The sequence below is a fragment of the Notolepis coatsorum genome, assembly GCF_963971535.1.
Source record: "Notolepis coatsorum genome assembly, chromosome: 6".
Lineage (NCBI taxonomy): Eukaryota > Metazoa > Chordata > Actinopteri > Aulopiformes > Paralepididae > Notolepis > Notolepis coatsorum.
In genome coordinates, this window is record NC_140170.1 from 99,384,959 (window position 1) to 99,412,768 (window position 27,810).

At 41.7% G+C, this 27,810-nt stretch overlaps 1 protein-coding gene across 2 annotated transcripts in view; it reads right to left on the bottom strand.

Annotated features, from left to right (window-relative positions):
* The window catches only part of LOC311231155 (metabotropic glutamate receptor 4-like), a gene marked incomplete at both ends in the record, with an annotated part of 754,768 nt that overhangs the window by 218,462 nt on the left and 508,496 nt on the right, over positions 1-27,810 (bottom strand). For both annotated transcript variants that reach the window (XM_084317663.1, XM_084317662.1), the window contains 3 exons: positions 12,437-12,577; positions 12,887-13,041; positions 13,596-13,731. In XM_084317663.1, coding sequence (XP_084173789.1) covers positions 12,437-12,577; positions 12,887-13,041; positions 13,596-13,731 — 432 coding nt within the window. The remainder of the gene's footprint in view (positions 1-12,436; positions 12,578-12,886; positions 13,042-13,595; positions 13,732-27,810) is intronic.

Here is a 27,810-nt window from a genome sequence, read left to right on the forward strand (position 1 = left end):
TCCCTTGTGAAAGAGATATTTGATCTCGACAGGACTAACCTGGTTAAATAAAAATAACCTTCTCACCAAAAAAATAGTTCTAACTAAAATATAAACAACTTACAAACACAACTCCATATACTTAGCTTTGTGCTGCACTTTGTAGAAACCATGGATTTATTTGTGATTAGTATGTCTCTTTCATTCCTTCAGGACACGCCTGATGAGCCAGAGCTTCAGGGTGTTGCAGTGGCCCTCCTTACTGTCATCAGTGACCATGACACAAGTCCAGTTCACTACCAGCCTGTGACAATCTCTGATTGGTGATTCCTTCCTGGTAATGTTTGGACTAATCTATGCACTACACCTCAGCTACCCCAAGGGACTTACCAACACCTTTGAATTCATTCAGAAGATTTTACTAGGTCTAGAAGCTGGTAAACTGTTGCCCAGGTTGCAGACTCTCAAGAATGACTTGATGATGCAATCATTTTTTTTTCTTCTGATTTTTCAATGGATTTTCTCCCCGTCCCAATTAGTCGTTGTGCCAATTCCCCCCCCCCCCCCCCTACCTGGTGCTGTATGCATGTTCTCCTACGAGTCGGTATAAGGGCGTCCCGAGTCGATCGCACGCTTCCCCCGAGACGTGCGCCGACAGCCAGTGACGTCTTTTCACTTGGCAGCGAGGGCTCTCATTGGTGAAGTGTAACACGTGGGAGGGCACGCTATCTCCACCAAGTCCTGCCCCGCTTAGCAAGCGCCGAGACCTGACCTGTAGGCGTCGCTGTCCACAACGCCAGATTCCCACCCGCCAGCTTCCCCACCCCCTAATACTGCCGAATTGTATTAGTGTGAACGGCCAGCCAAGCTGGTGACAACGCAGGGAGTTGGATTCGAACACGCGAATCCAGTGTCTCCAGCGTTGGTGACGAACGCAATCTCCGCTACGTCACCTGACCGCTCTTGCATTAAACTTTTGAAGGTATTATTTTGACATGACAAGGAAATTAATACCTCACCCCACATCCTTCTTTCAGATGAGTTTCTATTTCTTACTGTAATCAGTGATCATGACACAAGTCCAGTTCACTACCAGCCTGTGACAATCTCTATTGTCATTGAAAGTCATATCATGATCAGCTTCCCCAGATTTGGTGATTCCTTCCTGTAATGTTTGGACTAATCTATGCACTACCCCAAAGCACTTACCAACATCAATGTACCTTGTTCTTTATTTTTTATGTAATATGTTTACATTTGAGAGTTTTACAGTTCGAATTTTCTTAACTGTCTATAGCTGGCATTATTGTAATTTCATCCAAGTAAGTTTTAGAGTTGAAAGAGTTTATCAGAATCTCAAAGGCAACATCCAAGTCCCAAACGTTTGCCACTCTGCTCTGACTGCTTCCATTGCTTGTAGGCAGTGGTAGAGTTAGTGTTCTCAGTACAGAGTACAAGGCGATATACCAGGAGCCATAAACGCAACACAGAAGCGTTATTATTAACATATACAGAATATGAACTTATACAGAATATGAACTGGTCAATTACACAACTAGAGTGAATAAAGACACAATAATTGATTAATAAAATAACTATTCACCATTAGCTGGACTCAGTTCCGTTTCACTTGAATGAATCGCTTGGGAGTCAGCAGCAGCAGACCATCGATCTTGTATGCTGAGAGTGGGACTGTATCCTTGAGACCTTGTAGGCAGTAGTATACTGCCCTGTCAAGGGCTAACCGCAGTAACTTGAAAAAAGTAAAAATTTAGTTATGAGTGAAATTGACCTTGTCAATAAATGTTTTATCTTGTGACCAAGTTTCAGATGTTAATGTCGCTCAGTTTTGGAGATATGGGGTTTTAAAAACTGCAGTAACTACAAAATCACACTCAAAACCCAGGCAGACCGCAGTAACTTCCAAACAGTGAAAAATGGCTTTAAAGTGTTTTGACTTGCCATCCAAAATGTGTTATAGGTAAATAGATGATAGTACCCAGATTTAACATGTATTAATGAAGTAATCTTTAGGCATACAAAAATATGACATAATTATTTTAATTAACCCCAAAAAAGCAGATATTGCACTCTGCTGCACGATTTCCTTAAATAATTATACAGGTAATGTACAGGCAAAGTGCAGTAACTTCCAATACAATGTTGTTTTCCCTCCAGCTTTCATAACTTAACCTAGCCATTTTGAAAATGAAATTTAATACCTGAATATATTGGAATGATGATGATCCAAATAAAATGGCTAGGTGAAGTTATGAAAGCTGGAGGGAAAACAACATTGCATTTGAAGTTACTGCACTTTGCCTGTACATTACCTGTATAATTATTTAAGGAAATCGTGCAGCAGAGTGCAGTATCTGCTTTTTTGGGGTTAATTAAAATAACTACGTCATATTTTTGTATGCCTAAAGATTACTTCATTAATACATGTTAAATCTGGGTACTATCATCTATCTACCTATAACACATTTTGGATGGCAAGTCAAAAAACTTTAAAGCCATTTTTCTCAGTTTCACTGTTTGGAAGTTACTGCGGTCTGCCTTGACAGGGCAGTATAGTTAGTGTACTGTATAGTGTTCTTAGTACAGAGTACTGTAGTGTTCTAGTTATCATTCTGCAAACATAGCCTGCTCTAAATGACGGATGGTGCCTCTGACATTCTGACTAACTCTTTCAATGAAAACACCATCTTGTTCCATGATACATCATGGAGCAAATACATGCAGCTGCATTTCCATATGTAGGTATGTGCACTATTAACAGTATTGCCAGCTGTATAGCATGTAATGTGGATTGGTATTTTGGTTCCACATTGGCAGGACCCAATATACAGCACAACGTTTGTGAATTTTACATGTGCCAAGCGGATTGACAATTTTCAGATAATCTATACATTTTATTCTGTACTGTACATAGATACACTGTGTTATCCCAACGGTCACAATAGTTGCCGTCAACATGTTTGCTCATTCTATGACCACACTATACAAATTTGAGTAATTCAGCCAGGATGTAAACGGCTCTGGTCATGTGCACTGCACATATTGAGACCCTTTATTATTTCAATATTTGCTGGAAATACATTGATACATCATTCAGTAACATTTTCAGAGCCTTATAACAAACATTATTACACTATTGTGACCAGAGGGATTAAATGTGTAATATACATTACATTGTATGTACATGTTATAACATGCATGTATTTATTTTCTATATATATTTTCTATATATATATATTTTCAATTTTAACATTGCCATAATGTTGGAGAGGGCAACACAATGTTTTTGTAAGATAAATAGATGTATACTCTTTGAATAGAAATAAATATAAAGAGTTTGAAGTTGTAACACAATGTTTCTGTAAGATAAATAGTTTCGATGAAGAACAAAACCTCCTAAATGCATACAAAAAAGGGGAAAACTTCATATCTGCACTTTGCAAGGCACTAATACCTGGTCGGTATTGTTAACATATATAGTCCAAAAACAGTGTACGGTGTTTACAGTGTTATTGTACATTGCTAACATACAGATTATATATGTATACTCTTTTATACTCTTTGAATAGAAAAAAATAAAAGAGTTGTTTGAAGTTGATATAATGTGCTTGTGTAGTTATTTTTCTGTTAACTTTTTCACATGGATTTTAAAACTGAACCTTAAGTTATAGTAACTGCAAATATTTGAGTTGATTAACTTAAAAATTTGAGTTGATTAACTTAAAAGAAATGAGGCATGGGATGGCCTCAATGTCGTTGAGTTCTGTTAACTTAATCACATGGATTTAAGGTTGAACCTTAAGTCACAGTAACTGAACATATTTGAGTTGACACCACTTGAGAACCTTAAGTCACAGTAACTGAACATATTTGAACTGCCTTAACTGAGAACTGTAAGTCACAGTAACTGAACATATTTGAGTTGACACCACTTGAGAACCTTAAGTCACAGTAACTGAATATATTTGAATTGCCTTAACTGAGAACTGTAAGTCACAGTAACTGAACATATTTGAGTTGACACCACTTGAGAACCTTAAGTCACAGTAACTGAATATATTTGAATTGCCTTAACTGATAACTGTAAGTCACAGTAACTGAACATATTTGAGTTGACACCACTTGAGAACCTTAAGTCACAGTAACTGAATATATTTGAATTGCCTTAACTGAGAACTGTAAGTCACAGTAACTGAACATATTTGAGTTGACACCACTTGAGAACCTTAAGTCACAGTAACTGAATATATTTGAATTGCCTTAACTGAGAACTGTAAGTCACAGTAACTGAACATATTTGAGTTGACTCCACTTGAGAACTGTAAGTCAGAGTAACTGACCATATTTGATTTGACTTAACTGAGAACCTTAAGTCACAGTAACAGACCATATTTGAGTTGCCTTAACTGAGAATTGTAAGTCTTAGCCAACTGAAAACATTTGAGTTTATCAACTTAAAAAAATTGAGGCATGGTATGGCCTCAATTTTTTTAAGTTCTGGAAACTTATTCGGGTTTACAGTGTGTTTGATAATAGAATAGAGGATTCTAACGTGCCTTACGGTGCCTGCTCTGTTAATAAAATGTTCAATCAATCAATCAATCAATCAATCCCGCGGCCTATGGTTCAGACGTTGTCACGTGACTCACGTTAGATGCCAGTAATCCCAGTATGTGGATTCTAGAGTACTTTTTCTGCCAGAGGGATCAATGTTATCATGTGGAAAGGGCTTTAGTCAGCTCGACTGCTCGAATCCTATTGGCTAATAATTGGTTTTGGATGCATCACATGGTGGAAGCTAGGGAAAGACACCCCCCTCTTCCCCTCCTGCCTGAGCTGCAGACAGTGACTGACTGAGCACAGTGACTGCCAGCCTGCCTCAGTGAGTCTGACAATGTAGAGTGAGAAAAAAAAATTAAAAATTATAACACAGAGATGAAAAATAACGATTTTTGAATATGATTGTAAACATATTTTTTTTATTTTATTTTTTTCATATTTCATATTCATATTTTAATGGGCTTCTTGGCTTCCAGGAGGATTCGCCACTGGTGATTTGATTGGTTGGTGTGTTGCACGTGTGATTGCATCATTTGCATGCATCACACTTTAACGTTAACTCTAGCTAGCGCAAGCAGTTTCTAGTCTAGCTGCAGCACTGTCTCTACTTAGTAGCAGCAGTTATTACAACTTACAACAAGCATCGATTAAGTTAGGTGACATTTATATAATGGACCGCTTTACATTTGTTATCGGAAAAAAGGGAGAGTGAGTGGATGATGTTGTTGGTGGAGATCCACCAACTAATTCCAGCAATGGAAATGCTAACGTGGTGGTCGAGGTCCTCGAGGACATTGTGATGCCAAACACGGAAGATAACGAGGACAAGGAGGACGATGAAGAAGAAGAGGAAGAACAACAAGGGCCCGGGGTAACGTCGTCAGTGGCGACTCTGGCGAGGCCCGCAGTCGCAGAGGGTTCATCTTCGGCAGGAGAAGACTCGGATAACGACAATGAGAGTGGAGGGGGGGAGAAGAGGTACCGTTGGCTCACAGTCACACTACCATAGCTGCCGTTATTGGCGGCAAAAAGCCTGGTGGTCCTGTGGATTTAAGCCAAGACCCAGCTGAGGGACCGAGGTGTCCTAAACTAATGTCTTACCCGACTCGAAAGTTTGGATCTCAATCGAGGGGGTTTAACAACTCTTGGTTCGAACAATATCCATGGCTGGAATATTCGCTCTCGTTTGATGCTGCATTCTGTTATGCATGTAGACATTTTTTCCACATACCATCGGCCAGGTCATATCGAAAAGAGTTTCACCCATGCCGGGTGTCGAAACTGGAGAAAAGGAGCAGAGAAACTGGCGCAACACAACACAAGTGTTTCCCATAAACTAGCCATGGAAGCATGTTGTGAATTTAAGCTGAGATCGAAATGTGGGTCGAGGATTTTAACACAACTTGACGCTGGACATTCCAAGATTGTACAAGAAAACAGGCAATACATGCATGCAGTAGTTGAGTCACTACGGTTTACAGCTTGTCAAACGATTGGTCAGCGAGGGCACAGAGAAAACGAGCAATCCACCAACAGAGGTAATTTCCTTGAACTGCTTGATCTGATTGGAAGGTTTGACAGTACTGTGTCAAAGAAGTTAGCTAATGGGCCTGGCAATGCTAAATATGTGCACCATGACATTCAAAACGAATTGATTTACATTATGGCTCGCATGATAAGGAGGCAAGTAAGCGACGAGGTTAAAGGGGAACTCCAACATTTTGGGAAATTAGCTTATTTAACATCTTCCCTGGAGTTAGACAAGAAGATACATACCTTTTTTGTCTCTGTGCATGCATTTTAGCTTTGGGAATAGACGCTCCGTTAGCATAGCTTAGCTTCATCACTGGAAGTGAGGCAGGACAGTAGCCTTACAGTTCCTTACAGTGTATTGCAAGGTCTGACATTGACCAAACTTGATATGCATGACCTTGGTGGGCTCTAGGTCAACTCCTGAAAAGGGGGTCAATGTCAGACTTTGCAATCAAAAGTTAGGGGGCTAATAACCCTTGCCATAATTTCAGTGCGCCCCCTAACTTTTGATTGCAAGGTCTGACATTGACCCCCTTTTCAGGAGTTGACCTAGAGCCCACCAAGGTCATGCATATCAAATTTGGTCAATGTCAGACCTTGCAATACACTGTAAGGCACTGTAAGGCTACTGTCCTGCCTCACTTCCAGTGATGAAGCTAAGCTATGCTAACGGAGCGTCTATTCCCAAAGCTAAAATGCATGCACAGAGACAAAAAAGGTATGTATCTTCTTGTCTAACTCCAGGGAAGATGTTAAATAAGCTAATTTCCCAAAATGTTGGAGTTCCCCTTTAAGCTGGGAAAGCACTTTGCTTTATTGGTTGACGAAACCAAAGACATAAGCAAGAAAGAGCAGATATCTGTTGTTGTTCATTACCTAAACAATGACAACATTCACGAAGAATTCTTGGATTTTACTCCGGCAGATGGCTTAGATGCACTTTACTCCTGTCAGTTAAACAGACTTTGGCTACGAGTAACATAGACAAAAACGCATGCATTACCCAGTGCTACGATGGTGCATCAGTTATGTCTGGGTGAAACAACGGTGTCCAGGAAAGATTTCGCCAAGAAGTTCCACAGGCGCTGTATATCCATTGCCATGCACACAGACTAAATTTGGTTTTAGTTGACTGTGTGCATAATGTGAAACCAGTCGCGGAATGTTTTGCAACAGTACAGATGCTCTACAACTTTTTTTCCGGGTCTGTTATTCACAAACTGTTTATCGAGAAGCAGCAGGAACTTTAGCCCACTAAACGGGTAGTGGAACTGAAAAGATTATCAGACACGCGATGGTCCTGCCAACATTCTACACTGTGGGCAATAAAAAGAGCTCTACCTGCCATTTCAGCGACTCTCGCAGATGTGAGCGACCAGTCAAATGCTCACAGGGCGACCGAAGCAAAGTCACTGATTGGATTGATTGATGGGCAGTTTGTTCTGCACGTCACTATGCTGGAAAGCATATTCAGTCTCACAAAAACCCTATCCGATCATTCTACAGGCCACAGATTTGGAACTTGGATCTGCCACTGATCTGGTCTATTCAGTTGTCGATACCCTCAACGAGAAACGCAACATTGAAACGTGGAATGCAATCTGGGAGTCTGCCAGTGACCAGTGTGCTTCGGTGGGCATTGAAATGCAGCGACCACAGCCGAGGAGAAAAGCACAGCCTCGCCACCTGCAGGGGTTCGTGGTGAACAGCCAAACAGCGTCAAGACAGCGATTGGAAACTACAGATGACTATCGTAACCACTGTTTTTTCCCAGTAATCGACCGACTGGTTAGTGAATTGAACAGACGTTTTTCAGCTGAAAGCTGTCACATTCTGAGAGGAGCAACAGCTCTCAACCCCATGCACAAAACATTCATGGACAAAGATAGCCTTTTGCCAATGGCTAAACACTATGGGGTAATGGAGGAAAACATCTCTGCAGAACTTCACCAGGCAAAGCGACTTATTGAAAGAAAAAAACAAAGTGGAGCTGTCGTCAACACCACCCATGACATGCTGGTGCTATTAAGGCCATACAATGATGCGTTCGTTGATTTGTACAAACTTGTGTGCATCTCAATGACATTGCCCGTCACATCAGCTGCGTGTGAGGAGCTTTTCTTGCTTACGCCGGATAAAGACCTATCTGAGGAATAGAAGCGGAGACGCTCGAACCAGCAACTTGGGTCTGCTTGCAATCAGTTCCAGAAGGACCAAAGAACTGGACGTCAATGCAGTGATCGATCGCTTCACTGCAAATCACAACAACAGGCGGATCGTTCTCCTGTGACTGGTGGTGAGTACCATGCAGTATTTGTTGACACACACACACACACACACACACACACACACACACACACACACACACACACACACACACACACACACACACACACACACACACACACACACACACACACACACTGGAATGTAGGGTCGCTGTGCCCATTTTAATGTAGGGTCGCTGTGCCAATTTTAATGTATAGGGTCGCTGTGCCCATTTTAATGTATAGGGTCGCTGTGCCCTTTAATGTAGGGTCGCTGTGCCCATTTTAATGTATAGGGTCGCTGTGCCCATTTTAATGTATAGGGTCGCTGTGCCCATTTTACTACTGCTCTCATGGTGGCTGTTACCGTGGTGAATGGTGCATGTCAGAAATGTAGTCATATTATTATAGGCTATGTTTTCGTTGTCCTTGTGGTTTGCCATTATCTGATATATATATATATATATTTCGTTGCTATACCCTTTGTAGAAACGAAATCTTAAATATTACACCTTTTCTTTGGTTACTTTTCTTTCAAGCGTTGTTTTAAATTGTAATCTTACTGACTGAGCGACCTTTTACGCACAAGCGTCAGATTACACCCCCGATATAATGTCAAGCTTTATTGGGTTATTGAGTGCTTGCATTGGTGTAGCCTATATTAGCTGTTATTTTGTTTGTTATTGTTTGTTGCATTAAAATTCATTAGCACCTGCTATAAACAATCCAGCCCCCCCAGAGCTCCCCCAATCACAATTCTCTGGCGCCGCCACTGGGCCCAATCAGTAATACAAGGAATTATGGAACACCTGAAATAGCAATGGAGACATATGTTTTATTCTCTAGTTAATTGACTGATACAAAAGAGACAAGGACAAGAACACTAGACATGAAGTAAATGTGAGTTTGTAATTGCAGTATTTGAGTTTATAAAATACCTCATTGTGGGTTAGGAACGTTTTTACTGAAGCCTCTGTGATTTAATGTGTTATTTAGTTTTTGCAAATTTTTGCTTTGTTTTTGTGGTAATAATGATGTATTGTACATTGATGTTGTCATCTGTATATTTCTTTTTTACATTATTGTATGTTTTATGTTTAAAGTGTCTCAAAACACACTGATGAGTGAGTAGTCTAAATGTTTAGCTGTTTTATGAATTTATTTTGTCAGTGTGTTATTTGTAACTTTGTAGAGTGACACTTAAATTAACTTTTTCTGGTCTGCACCCAATCCTGCCACCTTGACACCCTGAGGCATTTGTTTTTAAAAGGGGACAAATATCCACTTACAAGTCCCACATGACTGAAAGTGCTGTTTTCTTTAATTACTTTGTGGGTGATCAGAGTGGGTGATCAGAGCGTAACTACTACCAGCGGATTTGTATGTAAATGGTAAATGGCTGCATTTATATAGCGCTTTTATCCAAATCGCTTTACAATTTGTTCCTCACATCTTACCCATTCACTCACACATTCACACACACAGCAGAGGCAACCATGCAAGGTGCCAACCTGCACATCGGGAGCAGTTAGGGGTTAAGTGTTTTGCTCAAGGACACTTCGCCATGCTGCCTGGGAGGAGCGGGAATCAAACCGGGAATCTCCGGATAACCAGACGACTGCTCTACCTCCTGAGCCACTGTGTACGTAGTGGTGGTTCCAGAAACACAGAGGTGAAACTATATCATGGGGACTCTGTACAGAACATGAATTTGGGAAAAGGAATGGCATTATCACAGTGTGTACATTTTTACCACCTTCCCTTTGTTCTTGATTTATGAGTTAATTGGATACTGGTATAGTAATGACCTTATTGCATGCATTGGAAAACGCATGGTCCACATATCTGTTTCATTATGATAGCAAAAGAGGCACCAAATTATGTTTGAAGTGAAACTGTAAATTCTGAAACAGCCTCTACGTTGGCCACTAAAGTGGCTTTCACACCTTGGGTTATGACTATAATGATGTCTATAACTTTTATACTTTTAATTAATAAAATTACTATATGTTCCAACCAAAATTACCATTCTATACCTTTGGATCATCGCTCTCTGAGCATTTTTTAAACACAACAACGATAAAGTATTTACAGTAAATCACAATAGATTTAAATTCTTTGGAACAAACAGGTGCTCCACTATTGCGTAAAACAATATTGTGATAGTTTGGCAACATTGAGAAACTATGCATCTTCATAGTTACAATTATCATTTATAGTTAGTATAGGTAATTACGGTAGCTTAAATGCCCTCCAATACCTCACCTACACAACTACAAATATCAAAATATACAATTTTCAAAGTATATAGAACATAGATGATGAACACAGATCTGTGTTCCCACCACAATACCATGATAATTAGGAGCACAGCCAATACCACTTTTTATATTATATAAAAATACTGTATACAGTACAGTAATACAGTAACTTAAGGGTAGATAAAGATTAGGATTTAAACATAACATTGTCTAGATAAGAGATGCCGTTGCTAGAGTGTCCTCTCCCACTTTCCCAGAGACAAGTCACATTTTCTTTACCTCTCCCTAGGTCTCAAGGCCGTCTCCTACCGCTGCCTCACAAATGCCTCCCTGAAGCCTGTCTTTGCCGTGTCGACTTTTTTCAGAGGAATCAACTCTCTACTCAAACTCGATATGGATCTAATAAGGTGGTCACTTTCTGCTATTGATCGCATATTTTCTTCAAGGAAGCAGGATACGGCTGATCCGATCTGCCCGCTTGGAACAGTCCAATCTGGATTTTTCTATTGACTCTTGGGGAAAATGGAATGCCATATGTCTTTTCCCGGTGGAAATTGAGGGTGTCGAAGATATCTGGATCTTCACATTCATGCTGATCGGTTTGGGAGCGATCGTCATCTGGGACTGGTTTTGTTTAAAAAAGAATTCGGAAGCACGTAAATCCTTGGCTCGAAGGATTGAAGTCTCCCACATTGAACTGCTTAAGAGACTTGCTGCGTATCAAGCAGATGAACACCAGAGATCAACAGTCATGCTGGGTATCGTGCAGGAGATTCAGACCGTGATACAATGTGTTTAAAGTCAAATCGGGGCATCTTTCTTGGGAAGCATTTCTACTGCCTGCCTGCTGCCCCCCCCCCCAACCCACCCCTCGTCCCAGCCAAAACAAACTCCGTGCTGAGGAGGGTAGAGCACCAAGGTCAAGCCTGGAGCCAAATGGAGATAAGACTGGTATGCGGCCGTCCCCTCCCCCAGCCAAGAAGACTGTCTCGTCACCAAGTCCCAACCCCATGCTAACAGCAAATGTTGTTTTATAGCCTCCCCTACCTGCTGCAACTGTGGTCCAGGACTTTAACTCTTTCCTCCCTCCCTCCCGCCGAGGCGCAGATGCACTTCAGTGCTGGTCTGCAGCAGACTATACATACGCTGTCTCAGATATACTGTAGTCGACATGTGTCAACAAATGTACATGCCTGTTTGAATTTATGTTGTACCATTATTACTGTAAAAATTTAATGATTGTGAAATGATTGTTTAATGAGACTATGAGCTGTATGTGTATGTCACCAAATTTCCCCAAGAGGGATTAATAAAAGTTATCCTTATCCTTAGAAAACCCCATGAGGAATGTCCTGCAAAAGTTGTATCCTCCATCCTTTGGATGTGATGAGTGGCCTAATTGGGGATACATCTTATTCAAATCTTCAGGGGGCTTTCTGCGCTAAGACAGGTTGTGCTACCCACAGCTGGATAGTGCATGGCACAGAGCCCAAATGTTTAAAATGTTTTACTATGCAGCCCCTGCTAAGCCATTCCCTTGTTATAGCCAGGTGGGTAAACACTCTAGAAGACTCAGCAGAAATGCCGTGCAGCCCCTGCATAAGCTGTGAGATGAACTGAGATTTTGAATATTGAATGTATAGCTGCTCCACTTTTAATTGGCGAGCAATGTTCTGAAGAATCTTTCACTGTGAGCCAAATGTGTCACAAGGCATCAGAAGAGTGTTTTTCGACGCGTCAAAGGTAAAAAAATCAAATCAAATAGAAGCACAGGAGCTCGATAAAATTGCATTTCTGGAGAGGAGAACGTCTTACTTGTGCATTTTTTGAGTCCGGACCCTTTCTTCAATGCGTGGCGGCTGAGTTTGCAGCTGAAGTTGTTCTCCCAGAACTCAGCAAACCAGATATTTCTCCTGTTGTTTTCCAGAGTGCGGCTGATGAAATAACGATCAAACCCTAGACAGATCAATGGTTTCATTGTTATTGAAACACAAACTGTGTCAGTGCAAACACAGGTATTGGTACATGGCGGAAAATCCTGACATGTTCTGTCATTTATTAGATATGGGCGTCACCTCAAAAGTGTGTTTTAACAAAATGAAACATACATTTTTCTCTGGAAAAACAGGTAAAGCCTCGTCTTTCTTTATTTAGTAAAAAACACCATTACAGTACATCTTAGTGACTTGTACTCCCCCACACCCTACCAGACCGGTACAGAAAACAAATCCCTAATGGGATGGTTAATGGATGATGCCTGTGTACCTCTGATAGACTGCCTCTTAGGCAAGATGGTGACTGCTCCTACTGCCATCTCCTCCTGGTGCAGAACTGGAGAGATCTTGGAGCCCCAGCTGTCAGATCCAACCCATATGAAATGACCCGTCTGATTGGCCTTCTTGGCTGCATGCAGTATCCGCCTATAATGGTGGTGAAAGACAGATGTTACTGTAGTAGACATCAGTTCTGCCATTTAACAGGTCCATGTGTCCTGGAAAACCTTGACAACCTAGAAATGTAAACACTACTTTTCCAGTCACGAAAAGCAATTGGAAAATGAATGAAATTACATGGAAAACATTGGTGATGGTCGTGGAAAATGAAAAAGTATTTTTCCTCAAACGTTGCTAGAAATGAGAAATATTTTTTTTACTAGAGGAGCATTTCCCCAGACTGTCAGGTCCTAAAATGACATTTCCAAATTGATACACTATCCTATTTGAATATATTTAAATTAGCATAATTGTATGAATGCCACTCCCACGTTATCCTTTCACAAATGTATTGATAACCACTTGGGAAATCCTACGAATTTTTTTTTAGAATCCTATGAGCTTTACCCCTAAATGTATTTAGTATTATAACAAGGTTCTGCCTGAGTTGTCCTGAAACCAAAATCCGTGTGCATGGCTGTGTCTGAGCTGTCCGGTGCAATTATGTATTTCTCAGCAATGTCACTACATTGTCTTCTTACCTTATATCGTCTTCATTGGCAAAGAGTATAACCACCCTGGCATTGGGGTTTTCTCTGAGTCGTCGGATGATCTTGTCAAACTCTCCCTGTTTGGGCTCCCGTGGAATCTTGACCGACTGGGAGATGCACACACCTCCTAAAGAGACAGGGACACAGTGGCAGGTTGTTAGGAGGCACAAGCTAAATGTCACCGTGGCAGGTAAACCTTAGAGACAAAACCACAAAGTGGAGAATAGGAATGTGGTCGCTCGGGTTAGTTGGATATTGATTTGCTCAGTACCGCAGCACCAATCCACTCTTAAACAAAAGCAGAGTATTTATTAGACTATTTGGGAGTACATTTGACACTATGGACACACATGCGCCCCCCAAATACCCCCCCTCCCCATCCACCCAACACCCTCCAATGTACAGTTTCTTCTCCTTCGGATATATACATATATATATAATTTTTTTATGATCTCTTGATCTTGTTTTCTTACACAGTACAGTATATTTGTATGTCTTGTATGTCATAAATGTCTTGATGAATTGAAAATGGAGGACCCTGATGTAAACAAGACGAACGTCTTTTTCTGGTCTGCATCCTCTTAGCAGTTGTTTGTATTGAGCCATACTGTATTGTACCCATTCTGCAATCTGTTAATAATGTTTTCAATCAATCAATCAAAACATACTGATATTATAGTGTTAAAGGCCCAATCCGTGATATCAATGTGGGGTTTATTCACATATAGTCTTCAAGACATATTCACACATTGATATATTCCAAATTGGAATATAGTTCTGTTTTACAAACCCTTTACAGCCACAACATACTGTGAATACTAACAATGTTGTGTCAAGAGCTCAGTCAATTAACTAGAGAGTGAATCACATTTTCCATTCGTATTTTTTTTTTTTTTATGGTGGTACTACCCACTTGTTTACATTTGGATCACTGATGGATTAAAATGTGAATATTAAACACTGGTGTCAAATGTACTCTCACAGAGTCAAATGTACAGTATACTGATGTAACAACATGTTAGTACAGAGGATCACTTCCAATCTCAGAGAGAAAATATTCTGTGTTCTTTGCCACATCTTCTCTGTGAGGAAGGACTGCATGGCTGTGTGTGCGTCCTTTATTTTCAGTCATCTAAATCTACTGGTGTCAAGAGGAGAGTAACTACTGTAAGTATCCTACTATTACTCAAGTACTGCACACACCGTTTTGAGGTATTTATACGTTTACTCTCCACTACTGACGTTTCAAAGTGAATATCCTTCTTTACACCTGACAGTTAGTCGTTATTTTGAAGAATAATGTTTTCAAATAGCAAGCGTGCTACTTTCAAGAGGAAGTAATCAGAGCGATAACGACAATGCATGGGTATTGTACACCTCAGAGAATTAACATTCAGGGAGACTAAATGCAGTGCAGTGGCTGAATAGAGGACTATTACTTGTACCAACCAGTGTTACCATTTTTATCAAGGTATTTCTTGTAACTTTTGTTACTTTTAACTCAAGCAACCGGCTGGTGGTGTGTCTGGTATTTGTGCAACTACCCAGATGGGGGCAGCAGTGAAAGGACGAGGATATCACTTGAGTCCTGTTCATCTTGAGGATGCTCTTACCCATCAAGAGCACCTTTCATCATGACACTTGAGCCACAAGGAAGAATAATTCATCAAAGGAAACACACGGATGTGAGTCAAAGGGGAAGATCTGCACGGGGCGACAATCACTGGGAATTCACTGCAAACGTAAAATAAATAAGCTGGTATATAAAGGGTGTAATGTCCACACATGTTCACGTAAATTCAATGTCTTGGCATTTAATTGTAATTTATCAACCTGTTAAGCTCTAGGGTCCCCCAATTGTTCTCGGCATAAATCGATCAATACAGACCGTATTAATTAATGTTGTGTTTGTTTTTCAAATGTAGCCAAGAGTAAAGACCTTAACCCTATCAAAACAGCAGTCAAAGTGTATATTTTCAGCACTATGTTTGTTTACCAATGATTTAAAATTGTATTAATAATGTGAATTCTCTGTGCTTTGCATCGCGAGGAAATGACTAAATCCAGATTTAACACTGCCATTGGAAAGAGGAGATTTGGCCCTATAATTAAAATTGCATGTGTCTGGATGGCAAAATTCAGTACTGTATCTACAAAAAAACGCTGTAAATCATCTCCCCTTTATTCATTTGCTTAGATTTTGTGTACACTTGATCTCAAGAAGGTGCTGAATGAGCTCAGTGAGATTCCTCCAAACTCAATGTTAGTGTGTTATTCACTGTCAAAGTGAAAAAGAAAAATAATTTTAATTTATATTCTCCTTTGTTTCAACACAATTTACTCATGCATAGTAACAGACACAATATTGCTGACACTGGGAATACATTCCCTGAGGTCCATAAATGTTCCTAAATACCAATAACATGCAAATTGTCCTTGTAGAAGTGGAGCAATCTTCCATTTACTTGGGCATGTACTTTTAGGCAGATTTTCAGAAAATAGGGCTAGAGCTTAACATGTTAAGTCTATGATATTCTCTCTATGGTCATTCAGAGTTCTATTTCATCTATTCTGTATAAAGTAATAATTTCCTCCCCAATCCCGTCTTTAAAACGGCGCCATTCTAATTGTGTGAATTCAATTGATTCAGATCTAATTGGATAAAGAAAAAAAATAAGAAGAATAATTAGGTCGGCCTGTTATGTATGCTAATGAATTAAGGGTGGCAGGAAAGGCTAGAAAATATGTTTGTTCGAGAGATCTTGAGGTTGTAATCCTGAAATGCACGGGAGACAGCCGAGACACTCGGTCTCTAGTGGGATGGTGTACAAAGTGTTTTGTAAAGTCTGGAGAGCGTCTCAGTGTAAGTAGCTTGTTTCTGCCCATGCCACACTACAGTATAATGAGCAATGGTAACCATGCCAATCTTGTATTCTAAGACCCATGCCTGGACTGGCCATCAGGAGCAAATATATATATATATATATTTCTAGTTGCGACGGAGCGATAGTGAATATTAATTGGCGGACCTCTCAGCAGTATTGAGCCGTACTGTATTGTACCCATTCTGCAATCTGTTAAATAAAGTTTTCATTCATTCATTCATTCATGCCCGGACTTGCCATTGGGCTGGTGGTCTGGCCGCTTGAAGCCTTTTTACAACGCATCCGCGTTTCCGGGTTCCCGTTTTGCGCTCTGATTGGCCAGGTCATGTGACATGAGCGCCAATCGTGGGACGTCATGTTTCTACACTGGTTAAGCTTAGGCACTCTTCGAAGTTGGTTAAGGTTAGAGTTTGTCTTAGAGCGTGACGGCAAGTTCTTTCGCCGGTTAAGCTTAGGCACTCTTTCGAAGTTGGTTACGGTTAGAGTTTGTCTTAGAGCATGGCGATAGAACGCCAGGTAGTTTGCAGGCTGTTCGACGCGGAAATGGGCAAACACGCTATTGGGCGCACATGTCACATGACCTGGCCAATCAGAGCGCCGGAAACGCGGATGGGTTGTAAAAAGGCTACACGCGGTCAGGCCTGCTAAATGGCTGCGTGTGGCTGAAAAAAGGCAGCCAGCCTGCAGGCACAGGCTGACAGCTGACAGAAGGCTGCAGTGCTTGACTCTACAGGTTAATTGGCAGCAAATGTGCATTTATTTAGCCCATGGCGTGAAGATGGATGGAGGAACAGGAAAAAAGAGGAAGGGTTAAGCTGTTATGTTTATTTGTTTTCGTTGTTTTGCATCACACACACTTACTGTACTGACACCCGTACAATTCGTTCAACACCCTGCACCCACCACTGATGAACTGAAGTCCACACCTCATTTAAAAAAATTTTTATGGAGGCATATAGTTATTAACACTTTGGTTGCCTTGGGTTAAATTCATGATATACCATAGGTTGCCGGCTCTATTTGTCTATGGAGAAGTACCCCTTCTTTGCATGGCTATAACTTTTTAAATTCTATTGCTACATTGCCATTATTAGGGCCCATTCAAAGTCCTATATGTATTGTTCATTGTGTAGCAACGTTAAACTTTTTCATTCAGGCGGCTAGGTGGTGTAGTGGGCAAGGCACTCGCCACCAATGTGGAGACGCTGGGTTCGCGTGTTCGAATCCAGCTCTCCACATTGTTTTCAGTTTAGCTGGTCGTCCGCAGTAATACACATTGGCCGTATTACGGGGAGGGAAACTGAAGGGTGGGGATTGGGCGTTGTGGACCGCGTCTCCTACAGGTCGGTTGGTGCGCCTGCGCAGTAGAATCAGGAAGTGTCGGGGGCAGCGTGAGCCTCCCACGCGTTACTCCTCGCCACTGAGAGATCGAGCTGCGCAGGTGAAAAGATGCGACTGCTGTTACCTCAAGTACCGGAGGGGACTTGTGCTATGTATGACTTAGTCCACATTGCAGCCGGCTTGTGGGAGGCAAGAAACAGCGTTCATGACAGGGGAGGGTTGAATTGGATGATACGAAATTGGGATGGGAGAAAATATAGAAAATGGGAGAAAAAGTGGATAAAAAAAAAAAAACTTTTTCATTCACATATTCATAGTAAAGTATGGTCTAATGTATAAGTATGTTTTCATCTCTTTCTGCAGCTTTCTCCAGAACGTGATCTATAGCCCCAAATGCATTATATTGATGATGCAATACAGTTTTATGGCAATCAGCGCGATATAAAAAATTCCAACTAGACGTACTTCTAGAAGTTACTACACGTCATCTGATGTTGACCGAATGGGCTAGGGGGCGTTTATAATTCCGTGGGCAGCGTTATACCAATCATCTAATGTGGGTAAAATGTTGATAATAGCAGTTAGTATCGAAGACGGTAACGTTACACGCTAAAACTCACCCCAGTCTCCGCGCGCCGTTGGGCGATCATCGTAGAGTAGAAATCGTATCATTATGGGATGTAGATTTACCCGGTCCATCTCCAGCTTGTATAATGGTATATACGTCCAAATCATGTTGTTTATCGAGTTATTGGCAATCGATCACTGTGTATTGTGACGAGCTAGAATGCCGGGACCTATAGCGAGTGCCCGGAAGTAATACGGACGTCCAGCACAACCTCTATGCCACTTCCTGTTTAAGCGATTGCGCCGATCGGCCACCAGATGGCGCTCCTGAACCGCCAGAGAGCTCAGTGGGTCCTCCTGGTGGATCTCAGGCCAGCGGAGGGGACATATGAATCCGAAGATTTTTGAAATATTGATATAAGGACGCTGTACAGCGTCCTCCGGCAATTTGAGCATGGCCGGCAATGACATCTAAACACGTTTCATGGCAGCCAAAGTGTTCATTTGGTTATTTATTATTTAATAAATATTGGTTAAACGTTAGTCCTTGTGTCATCTCCCGCCTTGATATACCTTTGGTTTTATTTGAGGTTTATAAAAGTAGATTGTACTAAGCAGTTGTTGGCTTATTAGTTTGTGATTCACATGCACTAAAATTCACCAGAATGCAGGAAATTAAGTCTTTGTAACATTGTCCTCGTGGGGGATTCCCAGACCCCTGCTTAAAAAGTAGCTGGGGCTATATGTTGCGCTATATTTTCCGCCCTGAATAATTTTCCCAGTCCGGCCCTGCTAACACCGGTGTGTAAATTCCCTCACATTAATTTCCACCTTCTTTCACAAGCAATCAAAATACTGTACAACAGGTTGCCTTCCAGACACAAAACTGCTCTCCCAGAAAAGGCAGATTTTTTTATGTTAAAATGTGTTTTGCACAATCACACACAGTATGTTTTCAATGTGCTTTTGCAACAATTCACATTCGAGTTACATAATGCCATGGTGTGCTCACAAGAGGATGTGTAATTTCATCAAAAACAATGCTGATTTATTTTGCACATAATCTTACAGACATCTACAACTCAACAGTTTTTACACTTTAAGTTATTGAGAGTAAATTAGTTTGAATAGGGTCAGCAGTTATGTCATCGGGGACATTGAATCCTTCTGTTGTGTTAACAACTCAATGGAATTATAGCAGTCCCTATAAGACATGGCATTGCTATTTTTTCATCTATATAATTTCATGGTGCTGTAATTAACACAATTCAAGGGTGCAATGTCCCCGATGATGACTTTTAATATGGCCATATTAAAAATGATTTACTCTCAATAAATGTCCAAATAAATTAACTTGAGCACAACAAAAAATTAATCAGCATAGTTTTTTGGTGAAGTGCCGTGTCGTGGTCACATGTAATCAGGGCCGCCTCAGGGGGTGTGCGAGCAGTGCGGTTGCACAGGGCCTCGCGGGAAGGGGGGCCTCGCACAATTTTTTTTTTTTTTTATTTTAAAAAAATATTTTTTATTTATTGTTTTTTTAATTTAATTTCTTTTTAATTTTTTGCGAGGCCCCCCTTCCCGCGAGGCCCTTTTTCATCACAGACCTAAAATCTAGTTTTGCTTATATGCTTATATATTTCACATTAGACACGTTTGTAGAATGTGTCTGACTTGTTCCTGGCTCTGCGGCTCTGCAGATACACTATTGGAGGCAGCTCTGAGGCTCTGCAGCAGAATTGGTTTCAATGAGGGGAGGGGTTACAGGTAAGGTAGCGTCTGACTATTTCGCGCGTGCAGCATTGGAGGTTATGCCAGCCAAGATGAAGAGGACATCGTTCGGCAGATGGACTGAAGATGAAAGTTCCCCCCCTGTGCCTCAAATAGATCCGCTATCAACTCTATCTTTAATCTTTCAAAATGTTCAGTTGCTATCGCTATTAGCTCTATCTTTAATCTTTCAAAATGTACAGTTGCTATTGCATGCACTCATCTGTGTTTCACTACACACATGAGTGCATGCTTACCAACTGTCCGTCTGCAACATTACTATCACCAACATCTAAGAAGGGAGATCCCCCCTTGAATGGCCCTTCTAAGGTTTCTCTCCTCCACACTGCCTGTGGAGCTTAGGTTTTAGTGAGTTTTTCCTTACCTTCGCGTGGGGTATGTCTGGGAGTGCTTGCATTCTTTCATTTATTTGCATTCATCTAAAAATGTTTGGACCTTATGGTGTTCTTGTTCTGTTCTTGACTTATTGTTATGTTTTCTTCTTGACTTGTTTAAAGAAGACCTGTACGGCCCATGGGGACATTAACGTGTGTTGTCGGGCCCTATAAATAAATTTGATTTGATTTGATTTGATTTAAGTTGTTGCATGTTAGACAGTTCAGTCAGGCTAGCCATCCCGGCTAAAGACAGGGACAGCTAGTTAGCTTTAGCTACGTTATAATATTGAGTGCTAACGTGTGGTTCAGTCGGGATATAGCCATGATGATGTCGGCTAGTAGCTAGCTTAGCTAAAGGCTAACTAGCGTTAGCTAACCTAGAGAGAGCACGTGCAGCATTGTTATGCCAAGATGAAGAGGACGGTCGTTCGGCAGATGAACTTCGTCAACTCTACGCGGTTGTCTCCATCCTCTTGGACGTTTGGTGAGTTTTTAATGCACTCTATTCTATTCCCGCCGTGGATATCTCTCTCTCTCTCTCTCTCTCTCTCTCTCTCTCTCTCTCTCTCGGGAGCCAAACGGGCCGACTAGCTGTTGTAGTAGTAGCTAACGGTGTGTGGCCTGGTGTCAGCACCTGGTGCGAGGGAGGTGAGCTTGGTGTTTCATTATGAGAATATCTCCATGCTCAAGTCGGCTATAGTCCACGAGGGACTTGTTGCCGGCACCGCTATGGTAAACACCACTCTGTAGTGGGACGTGTATTGCCTTCTTTTTCCCTTCTCTATTCGTATGAGAAGAGGAAAACACAGCGGCTGTCTGAAGTGTTGGCCTGTATTGCTTTTCTCACGTTGTACAGTTTTTCAGTGGTAGCCGCATAGCTTGCTTCTGCGTTAGCTAATGGTTAGCGATAGCCGGGTTGAGCTAACTGTTAGCCAGTTAGCTGTTTAGCTACGACGTTAGCTGCTCGTTTTCGCTCGGCTGGGAACGTTAGCTTGATGCTATCAGTTAGCCTAGAGTTAGCTGTTAGCTTGTGCTACGACCATTGACATTAGCCGTGAGAATAGCAGGCCCTGGCACTCTGACTACGACATCATCTTTGACAGAAGATGTAGTCGGGCCTGCACCATGACAAGGTTCCGGCCATAGCTTCTTTTTGTCCCGCCAGCGAGAGGCCTTTCGTCAACGTGGAGACCTGTGTTGCGGCCTTTCGCCCTACGTTCCTTGGTGAAGGTAAGATGTCCATTGGACATTACCCCACTCTTCCTTCCTTCCCCTCCCGAATGTTTTGTTAATAACGAAGTTTTTTTCCAGGCAAAACATATGTTACTTCACAACATTTGGAGATACGACATGTGCTGTGTGTGAATTGTCTTGGTCATTTGTGTAGCTTGGGTAGCGTTGGCCAAAGCTGTGTGTGGCCTGGTGTCAGTACCTGGCTACTCTATTTGCAGTTAGCCTATTTAGCTGATGTCGGCCATTGGCTCCTTGCTACTTTGTTTTCTCTGGTATAGACCCTCTTCTCTTTGGATTTAAGTGTTGATCTTTGTCCTTTTGGATCTATGTATATTCATGTTGCCTTTGTGAAGTTATCTTTTCCTTCTGTTTTGTTCTTCCATTAAAAGTTGAATATCCTTTAGGGGCTCATATTTGCTTATCTCTCTCATACAAGCTCTCTCTCTAACACACACACACACGACACACAGACATGCTCTCTCTCTAACACACAAACACACATGCTCTCTCTCTCTCTTTCTAACACACACAGTCTGCCTATGGCGGCCTTTCTCGATGGCTAGGCTGTGCTCGCTGAGTCTGTACCTAGTCAAGGATCTTCAGTCACAGTGCTCAGGTATTCTGCCACTGTGTACTCTCTGTTTAGGGCCAAATAGCATTTCAATTTCTTTCCAATGTGTCTCTCTCTCTCTCTCTCTCTGTACACTGTATATTGACTGTAGAACGGGAGCTCTCTCTCACTCTCTCTCTTGCTATATGTTGACTGTATCATGCCCAGCCTCGGGCAGCGCTATTATTTAAGAATATGTTGACTGTATGAAAAAAAAAAAAAATTATATATATATATATATTTTTTTTTTTACCTTTTGGGGGGGGGGGCTCGCGTTTAAATCTCGCACAGGGCCTCGCATTTCTCCCAGGCGGCCCTGCATGTAATACATAATATGTGAAAGGAAAGCTTCATATGTGATTCCACGCAAATTACACATGTGAAACTTGTCTGTCCCTTTTCCTATAATTTTTTATTGAGACAGATAGTATCAAATATTGAGATCTAGAGTCAATTTGGGTGACAAGAAAAAAAGAACATGCACTTGTGTAATGTTCTGGGTTTCTAGGACTAGGAACCTATACTGTCTTTCTGGAGTACTTCACCTGGTGGTTGGTATTTGCACTTATTGATGGTCACCTCTGGTTCGCTGTCACTACACTGATTGTGTTATGGTTTGTAAACAACCCCAACAGCACGACACAGACAGGTAGTTCAGAGTTAGCCAAAAACTAAGGCCGTATTTATTTTCAAACAGAAAGAGCGAAAAAACAACATGAAGCATTCAGGGGGAATGTCCTGGAGCAGAGTAGGCTCTGTGGCTCTGCAGCTCGGCCCAGAGCAGAGTTGGCTCTGTGGCGCTGCGGCCTCTGGCTCTGCGGCTCTGCAGCTTAGCCCAGAGCAGAGTTGGCTCTGTGGCGCTGCGGCCTCCGGCTCTGCAGCTTACTGTCAATCCACTCGGAGAGGAACAGAGAAAAAGAGGAATGTCAACAACTGAACGCAGGGATTACGAGGCAGTCCAGTAATAAAGCTGAGTCCAGAAATAACAAAGGCGATACCTCTTCAGTGTTAACGCAACACACAAAAAACAGATAGATCTTGAGTCCAGGAAAAACGAGGAAAAACAGAGCATCAAAAAATACACTTCCAAAAACTCACCAAGGGGCAAGGTGAGATACGGGGCGCAGGTCCACGGGAGCAGAGAGGGGCGACAGCGGCGAATTCCAAGGCGTACTGGAGAAACAGATGGAGAACAACACGGGAGGAACAAGCTGCAGGCGGAGGTAGGCAAAACGACCTGACAATGAACCTTCAGAAACCCCGAGAATATAAGGGCTCCCTTCGAGCTGATTCGAAACTCCCTTCAGGTGTGTGGAGGTAATTGTTACCTGGAAGCGTGTGGTAATGGACCAATCCTCACAGATTGACTGTCACCACTGGTTGCTGTCACTGGCTGTCACTATGCCGTCACTATGCCGTCACTAATTGATGCCTGTGGAATGTCAGGAATGTGGCTTTATATTGACCTGTTGTTTCCTTGTCGGATCTTCAGACAGTCCTGCGTGCAGACGGAGTCAGAACGAGTGCTGACCTTCTCATTGCTGTTATTTATATTTTGTATTTTTGTATTAAGGTCTGTTTTCTCAGTTGACGCCCGGCGTCTTTCTTATGCATTACTTGCATTGCTCCTGTGATCTACTATTAAAAGACACACTACTGAAGAAGAGCAAACCACATCTCTGTCTCATTCCTTCCTCTACTATTGGAACTCAAATGTCCTACCTGCACCGTAACACACTTGGAATTGAGCGTCATCCTGTGATCCTTTCTATCCACATACCCTGGTCAACGAGGCACCGCTGGGGGGTGCGAGAAAGATGTAGGGTCTGTATGAGCTAGAGTAACCCAGTTACGGTATATCCAGGGGGTCCTGTAACTGATGAGAGAACTTTCCATCCTTTTTTGCAAGGAAGGCAATTAGGACAAATATGGTCCCCTTTGAATCTCCCCCAGTGGTGTGCGTTCAGGCCGAGAAATTCCTTTGGTGTCTCTAACGATGACCCATCATAATGAACCCTCGAGACTAGCACAGGTCTCCCTCTGAGATTAACCCTTTGATGCACGACATGGGTCAAAAGTGACTCAAGCTAATTATTTAGTATTTTATGACATTTTATATCTTTGCATGTTATGCATTTTGTTACTCAAGATTTCATTATGTATATTATATATATTATATGTATTTCATTTTTCTTTACATCACAAATCATGTTATTTCGCACGAAACCCCCCAAACCACAAACATGCACAACATGGGTAAAAAATGTCCGATATGTATGCTCAATGGAAAATGAACACAGGTAATCTTTGGCCCATGTTGCGTGTTAATAGGTTTTTCAATATGTTGTGCGTCACAGGGTTGAGGTGACTTTACACAGAATGCGTTTGTTGTCTTTTAACACTGTGGACACTGAGGACTTTGCACCACAGTTGCAGGTGGATCAATAGCATTTACCACTGCAATGCAGGGGGCAACAAGACCATTGTCTCTGATTAACAATTCAGCTGCAAACTGTTGACATAGCTTAGGGAGCTGGGCAGTTAATCCAGTAGTGCCACGTCTGTGTCTTCTCTCTTTCAAGCCCTACTAGTACCTTTGACTTGTAATAAGGCTTCTGATAGGATTTGGAGAGATCATAGGATTTTCCCCTCTGCGGAGGCCCCTTGTCTCAAGAGTAGGGATGAGACCGAATCCAAATAGGAAAGCACAGATAATGAGATGGACACAGATATTTTTATTACACATATATTAATACTATTATTCAGGAAAATAAATAGCATATTTTATGTCATGAGCTCCATTGACGCAGCCCGTCCGCGTCTATACTTTCCACAAGCAAGTTGTCCTTCCGCGTTGCTCTGATTGGCCACAACAAGCGGTGCAGGGGCAAGGCTAAGAGAATCATTAAAGACTCCAGTCACCCGAACAACTGCCTCTTTGAACTGCTGCGGTCAGGCAAGCGATACCGGAGTCTCAAGGCGAGCACAGAAAGACTCAGAAGAAGACTTCTATCCCCAGGCCATCAGGCTGCTCAACGAACAATGAACACTACACAACAACAACCATCAAACGCACATAGCACACACATCCACACGCACACACTCACTTTAAACAAACACACTGTAGCACCCACTCCCCACACTTTATAGACACACTCACTTTAAACAAACACACTGTAGCACCCACTCCCCACACTTTATATTTATTGATGAAGGATTACACTACAACTCGTACACCTTACTGTAAATTGTACCTAAATTGTACCTCATCCCATTTCTGCTTTGCACTATATAGTATTGTACATTAGTACACTGCATAGTATTGTATATTATATGGTAACTCAGTTACATCTATTCTGCATCGAACATTGTACATATGTCTATACTGAACACTGGGACCTCATTTTCTACTTCTAATTTACATGCTATACTATGTTATTTGATACTATCTTGTCTAGCACAGTCTCTGGAGCGTAACAGTAAGAAGCATTTTGTATGAAAGTATTCTGTACTTCTGTATGACAACTATTAAAGAAACTTGACCTACGCTAGTTTTTTGCCCCCACGCCGGTATGAGAGAAATAATAATAATAATGAGCAGCGTAGAAATAATAATAATGAGCAGCGTAGAAATAATAATAATGCGAGAGCGAGCCTCGTAGAAATAATAATAATGCGAGAGCGAGCCTCGCACACACGCAGGGCCGCCTCAGGGGGTGTGCGAGCAGTGCGGTCGCACAGGGCCTCGCGGGAAGGGGGGCCTCGCAAAATAAAAAAAATAAAACATTTTTTTTTTTTTTTTTTTTTTGCGAGGCCCCCCTTCCCGCGAGGCCCTTTTTCATCACAGACCTAAAATCTAGTTTTGCTTATATGCTTATATATTTCACATTAGACACGTTTGTAGAATGTGTCTGACTTGTTCCTGGGTCTGCAGTGACATACTATTGGTTTCAACGAAGGGAGCTCTGGGGCTCTGCAGCAGACATACTATTGGTTTCAACGAAGGGAGCGGAGTGGTTACTTACATCATGTGTAGTACGCCGGCGTGAGTCAGCTGCGTTTGACTATTTCGCGCGTGCAGCTTTTGACTATTATGCTTAGTTATGCCAGCCAACTCGAAGAGGTCGGTCATTATCAGTCGGTCGGTCACCAAGGAACGTTGACGAAAGGCCTCTTGCTGGCGGGACAAATGGCCGGAGCCTTGTCATGATGCAGTCGGGATATAGCCATGATGATGTCGGCTAGTAGCTAGCTTAGCTAAAGGCTAACTAGCGTTAGCTAACCTAGAGACATGCAAATAGCATTTCAATTTCTTTCCAATGTGTCTCTCTCTGTACACTGTATATTGACTGTAGAACGGGAGCTCTCTCTCGCTCTCTCTCTTGCTATATGTTGACTGTATCATGCCCAGCCTCGGGCAGCGCTATTATTTACGAATATGTTGACTGTGTGTAAAAAAAAAAAAAAAAAAAAAAAATTATATATATAATTTTATTTTTATTTATTTTTTTACCTTTGGGGGGGGGGGGGGGGGGGGGACTCGCGTTTAAATCTCGCACAGGGCCTCGCATTTCTCCCAGGCGGCCCTGCACACACGCACGCTGAAATGGGTATCGTAGAACATGACATAGTCGCATGACATCTGATTTATTAGTGCCAATACTAAAGATTAGGGACAAACGCACGCAATTGGCACAAGTGTAAATCATGGATTAGTCACTCAGTTTTAACATTGGCCCGCGTAGCTCAACTCATTCGTCAGCTGGCTGTGGAGCCTATGGTCACAAGTTCAAATCACTCTTAGTTAAATTTTTTCAATTGAAATAACGTATTGTATTGTTTTCATCTCTCTATATTAACGTGATTCCATCAACACAACATAAATGTTCAAAACACGACTTCATTCTGTTCTGTTATTAGTCCATGATGGCAATAAGTTGATATAGACTTTATTCTGTCAACCATGACAATGTATGGTTAATGCTATTGATGTAGACTCATCAAAGTATTTTTAAATGCTTTGTCTAATAAACTAGACTAAATATAGCCTATAGAACAGATTTTTACAGCCTAATCTAAAACAGATTTTTTACACATTGGTTCAAACATGATCACGGAAGGTGACAACCCCAATGTCATGTTGTGTCACAACAGAATGAGTAGGTGAGTGTTAGGCCTACAGAAAGTGTAATCTATTGATTGATTGACTTGCGCGACCTAGTCAATTCGGTAGAAGAGTCTGGTGGGCGAGATTATGCATGACCAGCCTGTGATCTAAAAACTCCTGCCTGTGGCTGAATAATGAAGCCCAAAGTCGCGTCACGCGCAAGAGCATATATTACCTACTTATGGCGTGCTCAATATTAAAACTCACTGCTCATCCACCCAACGTAAACAGAGCA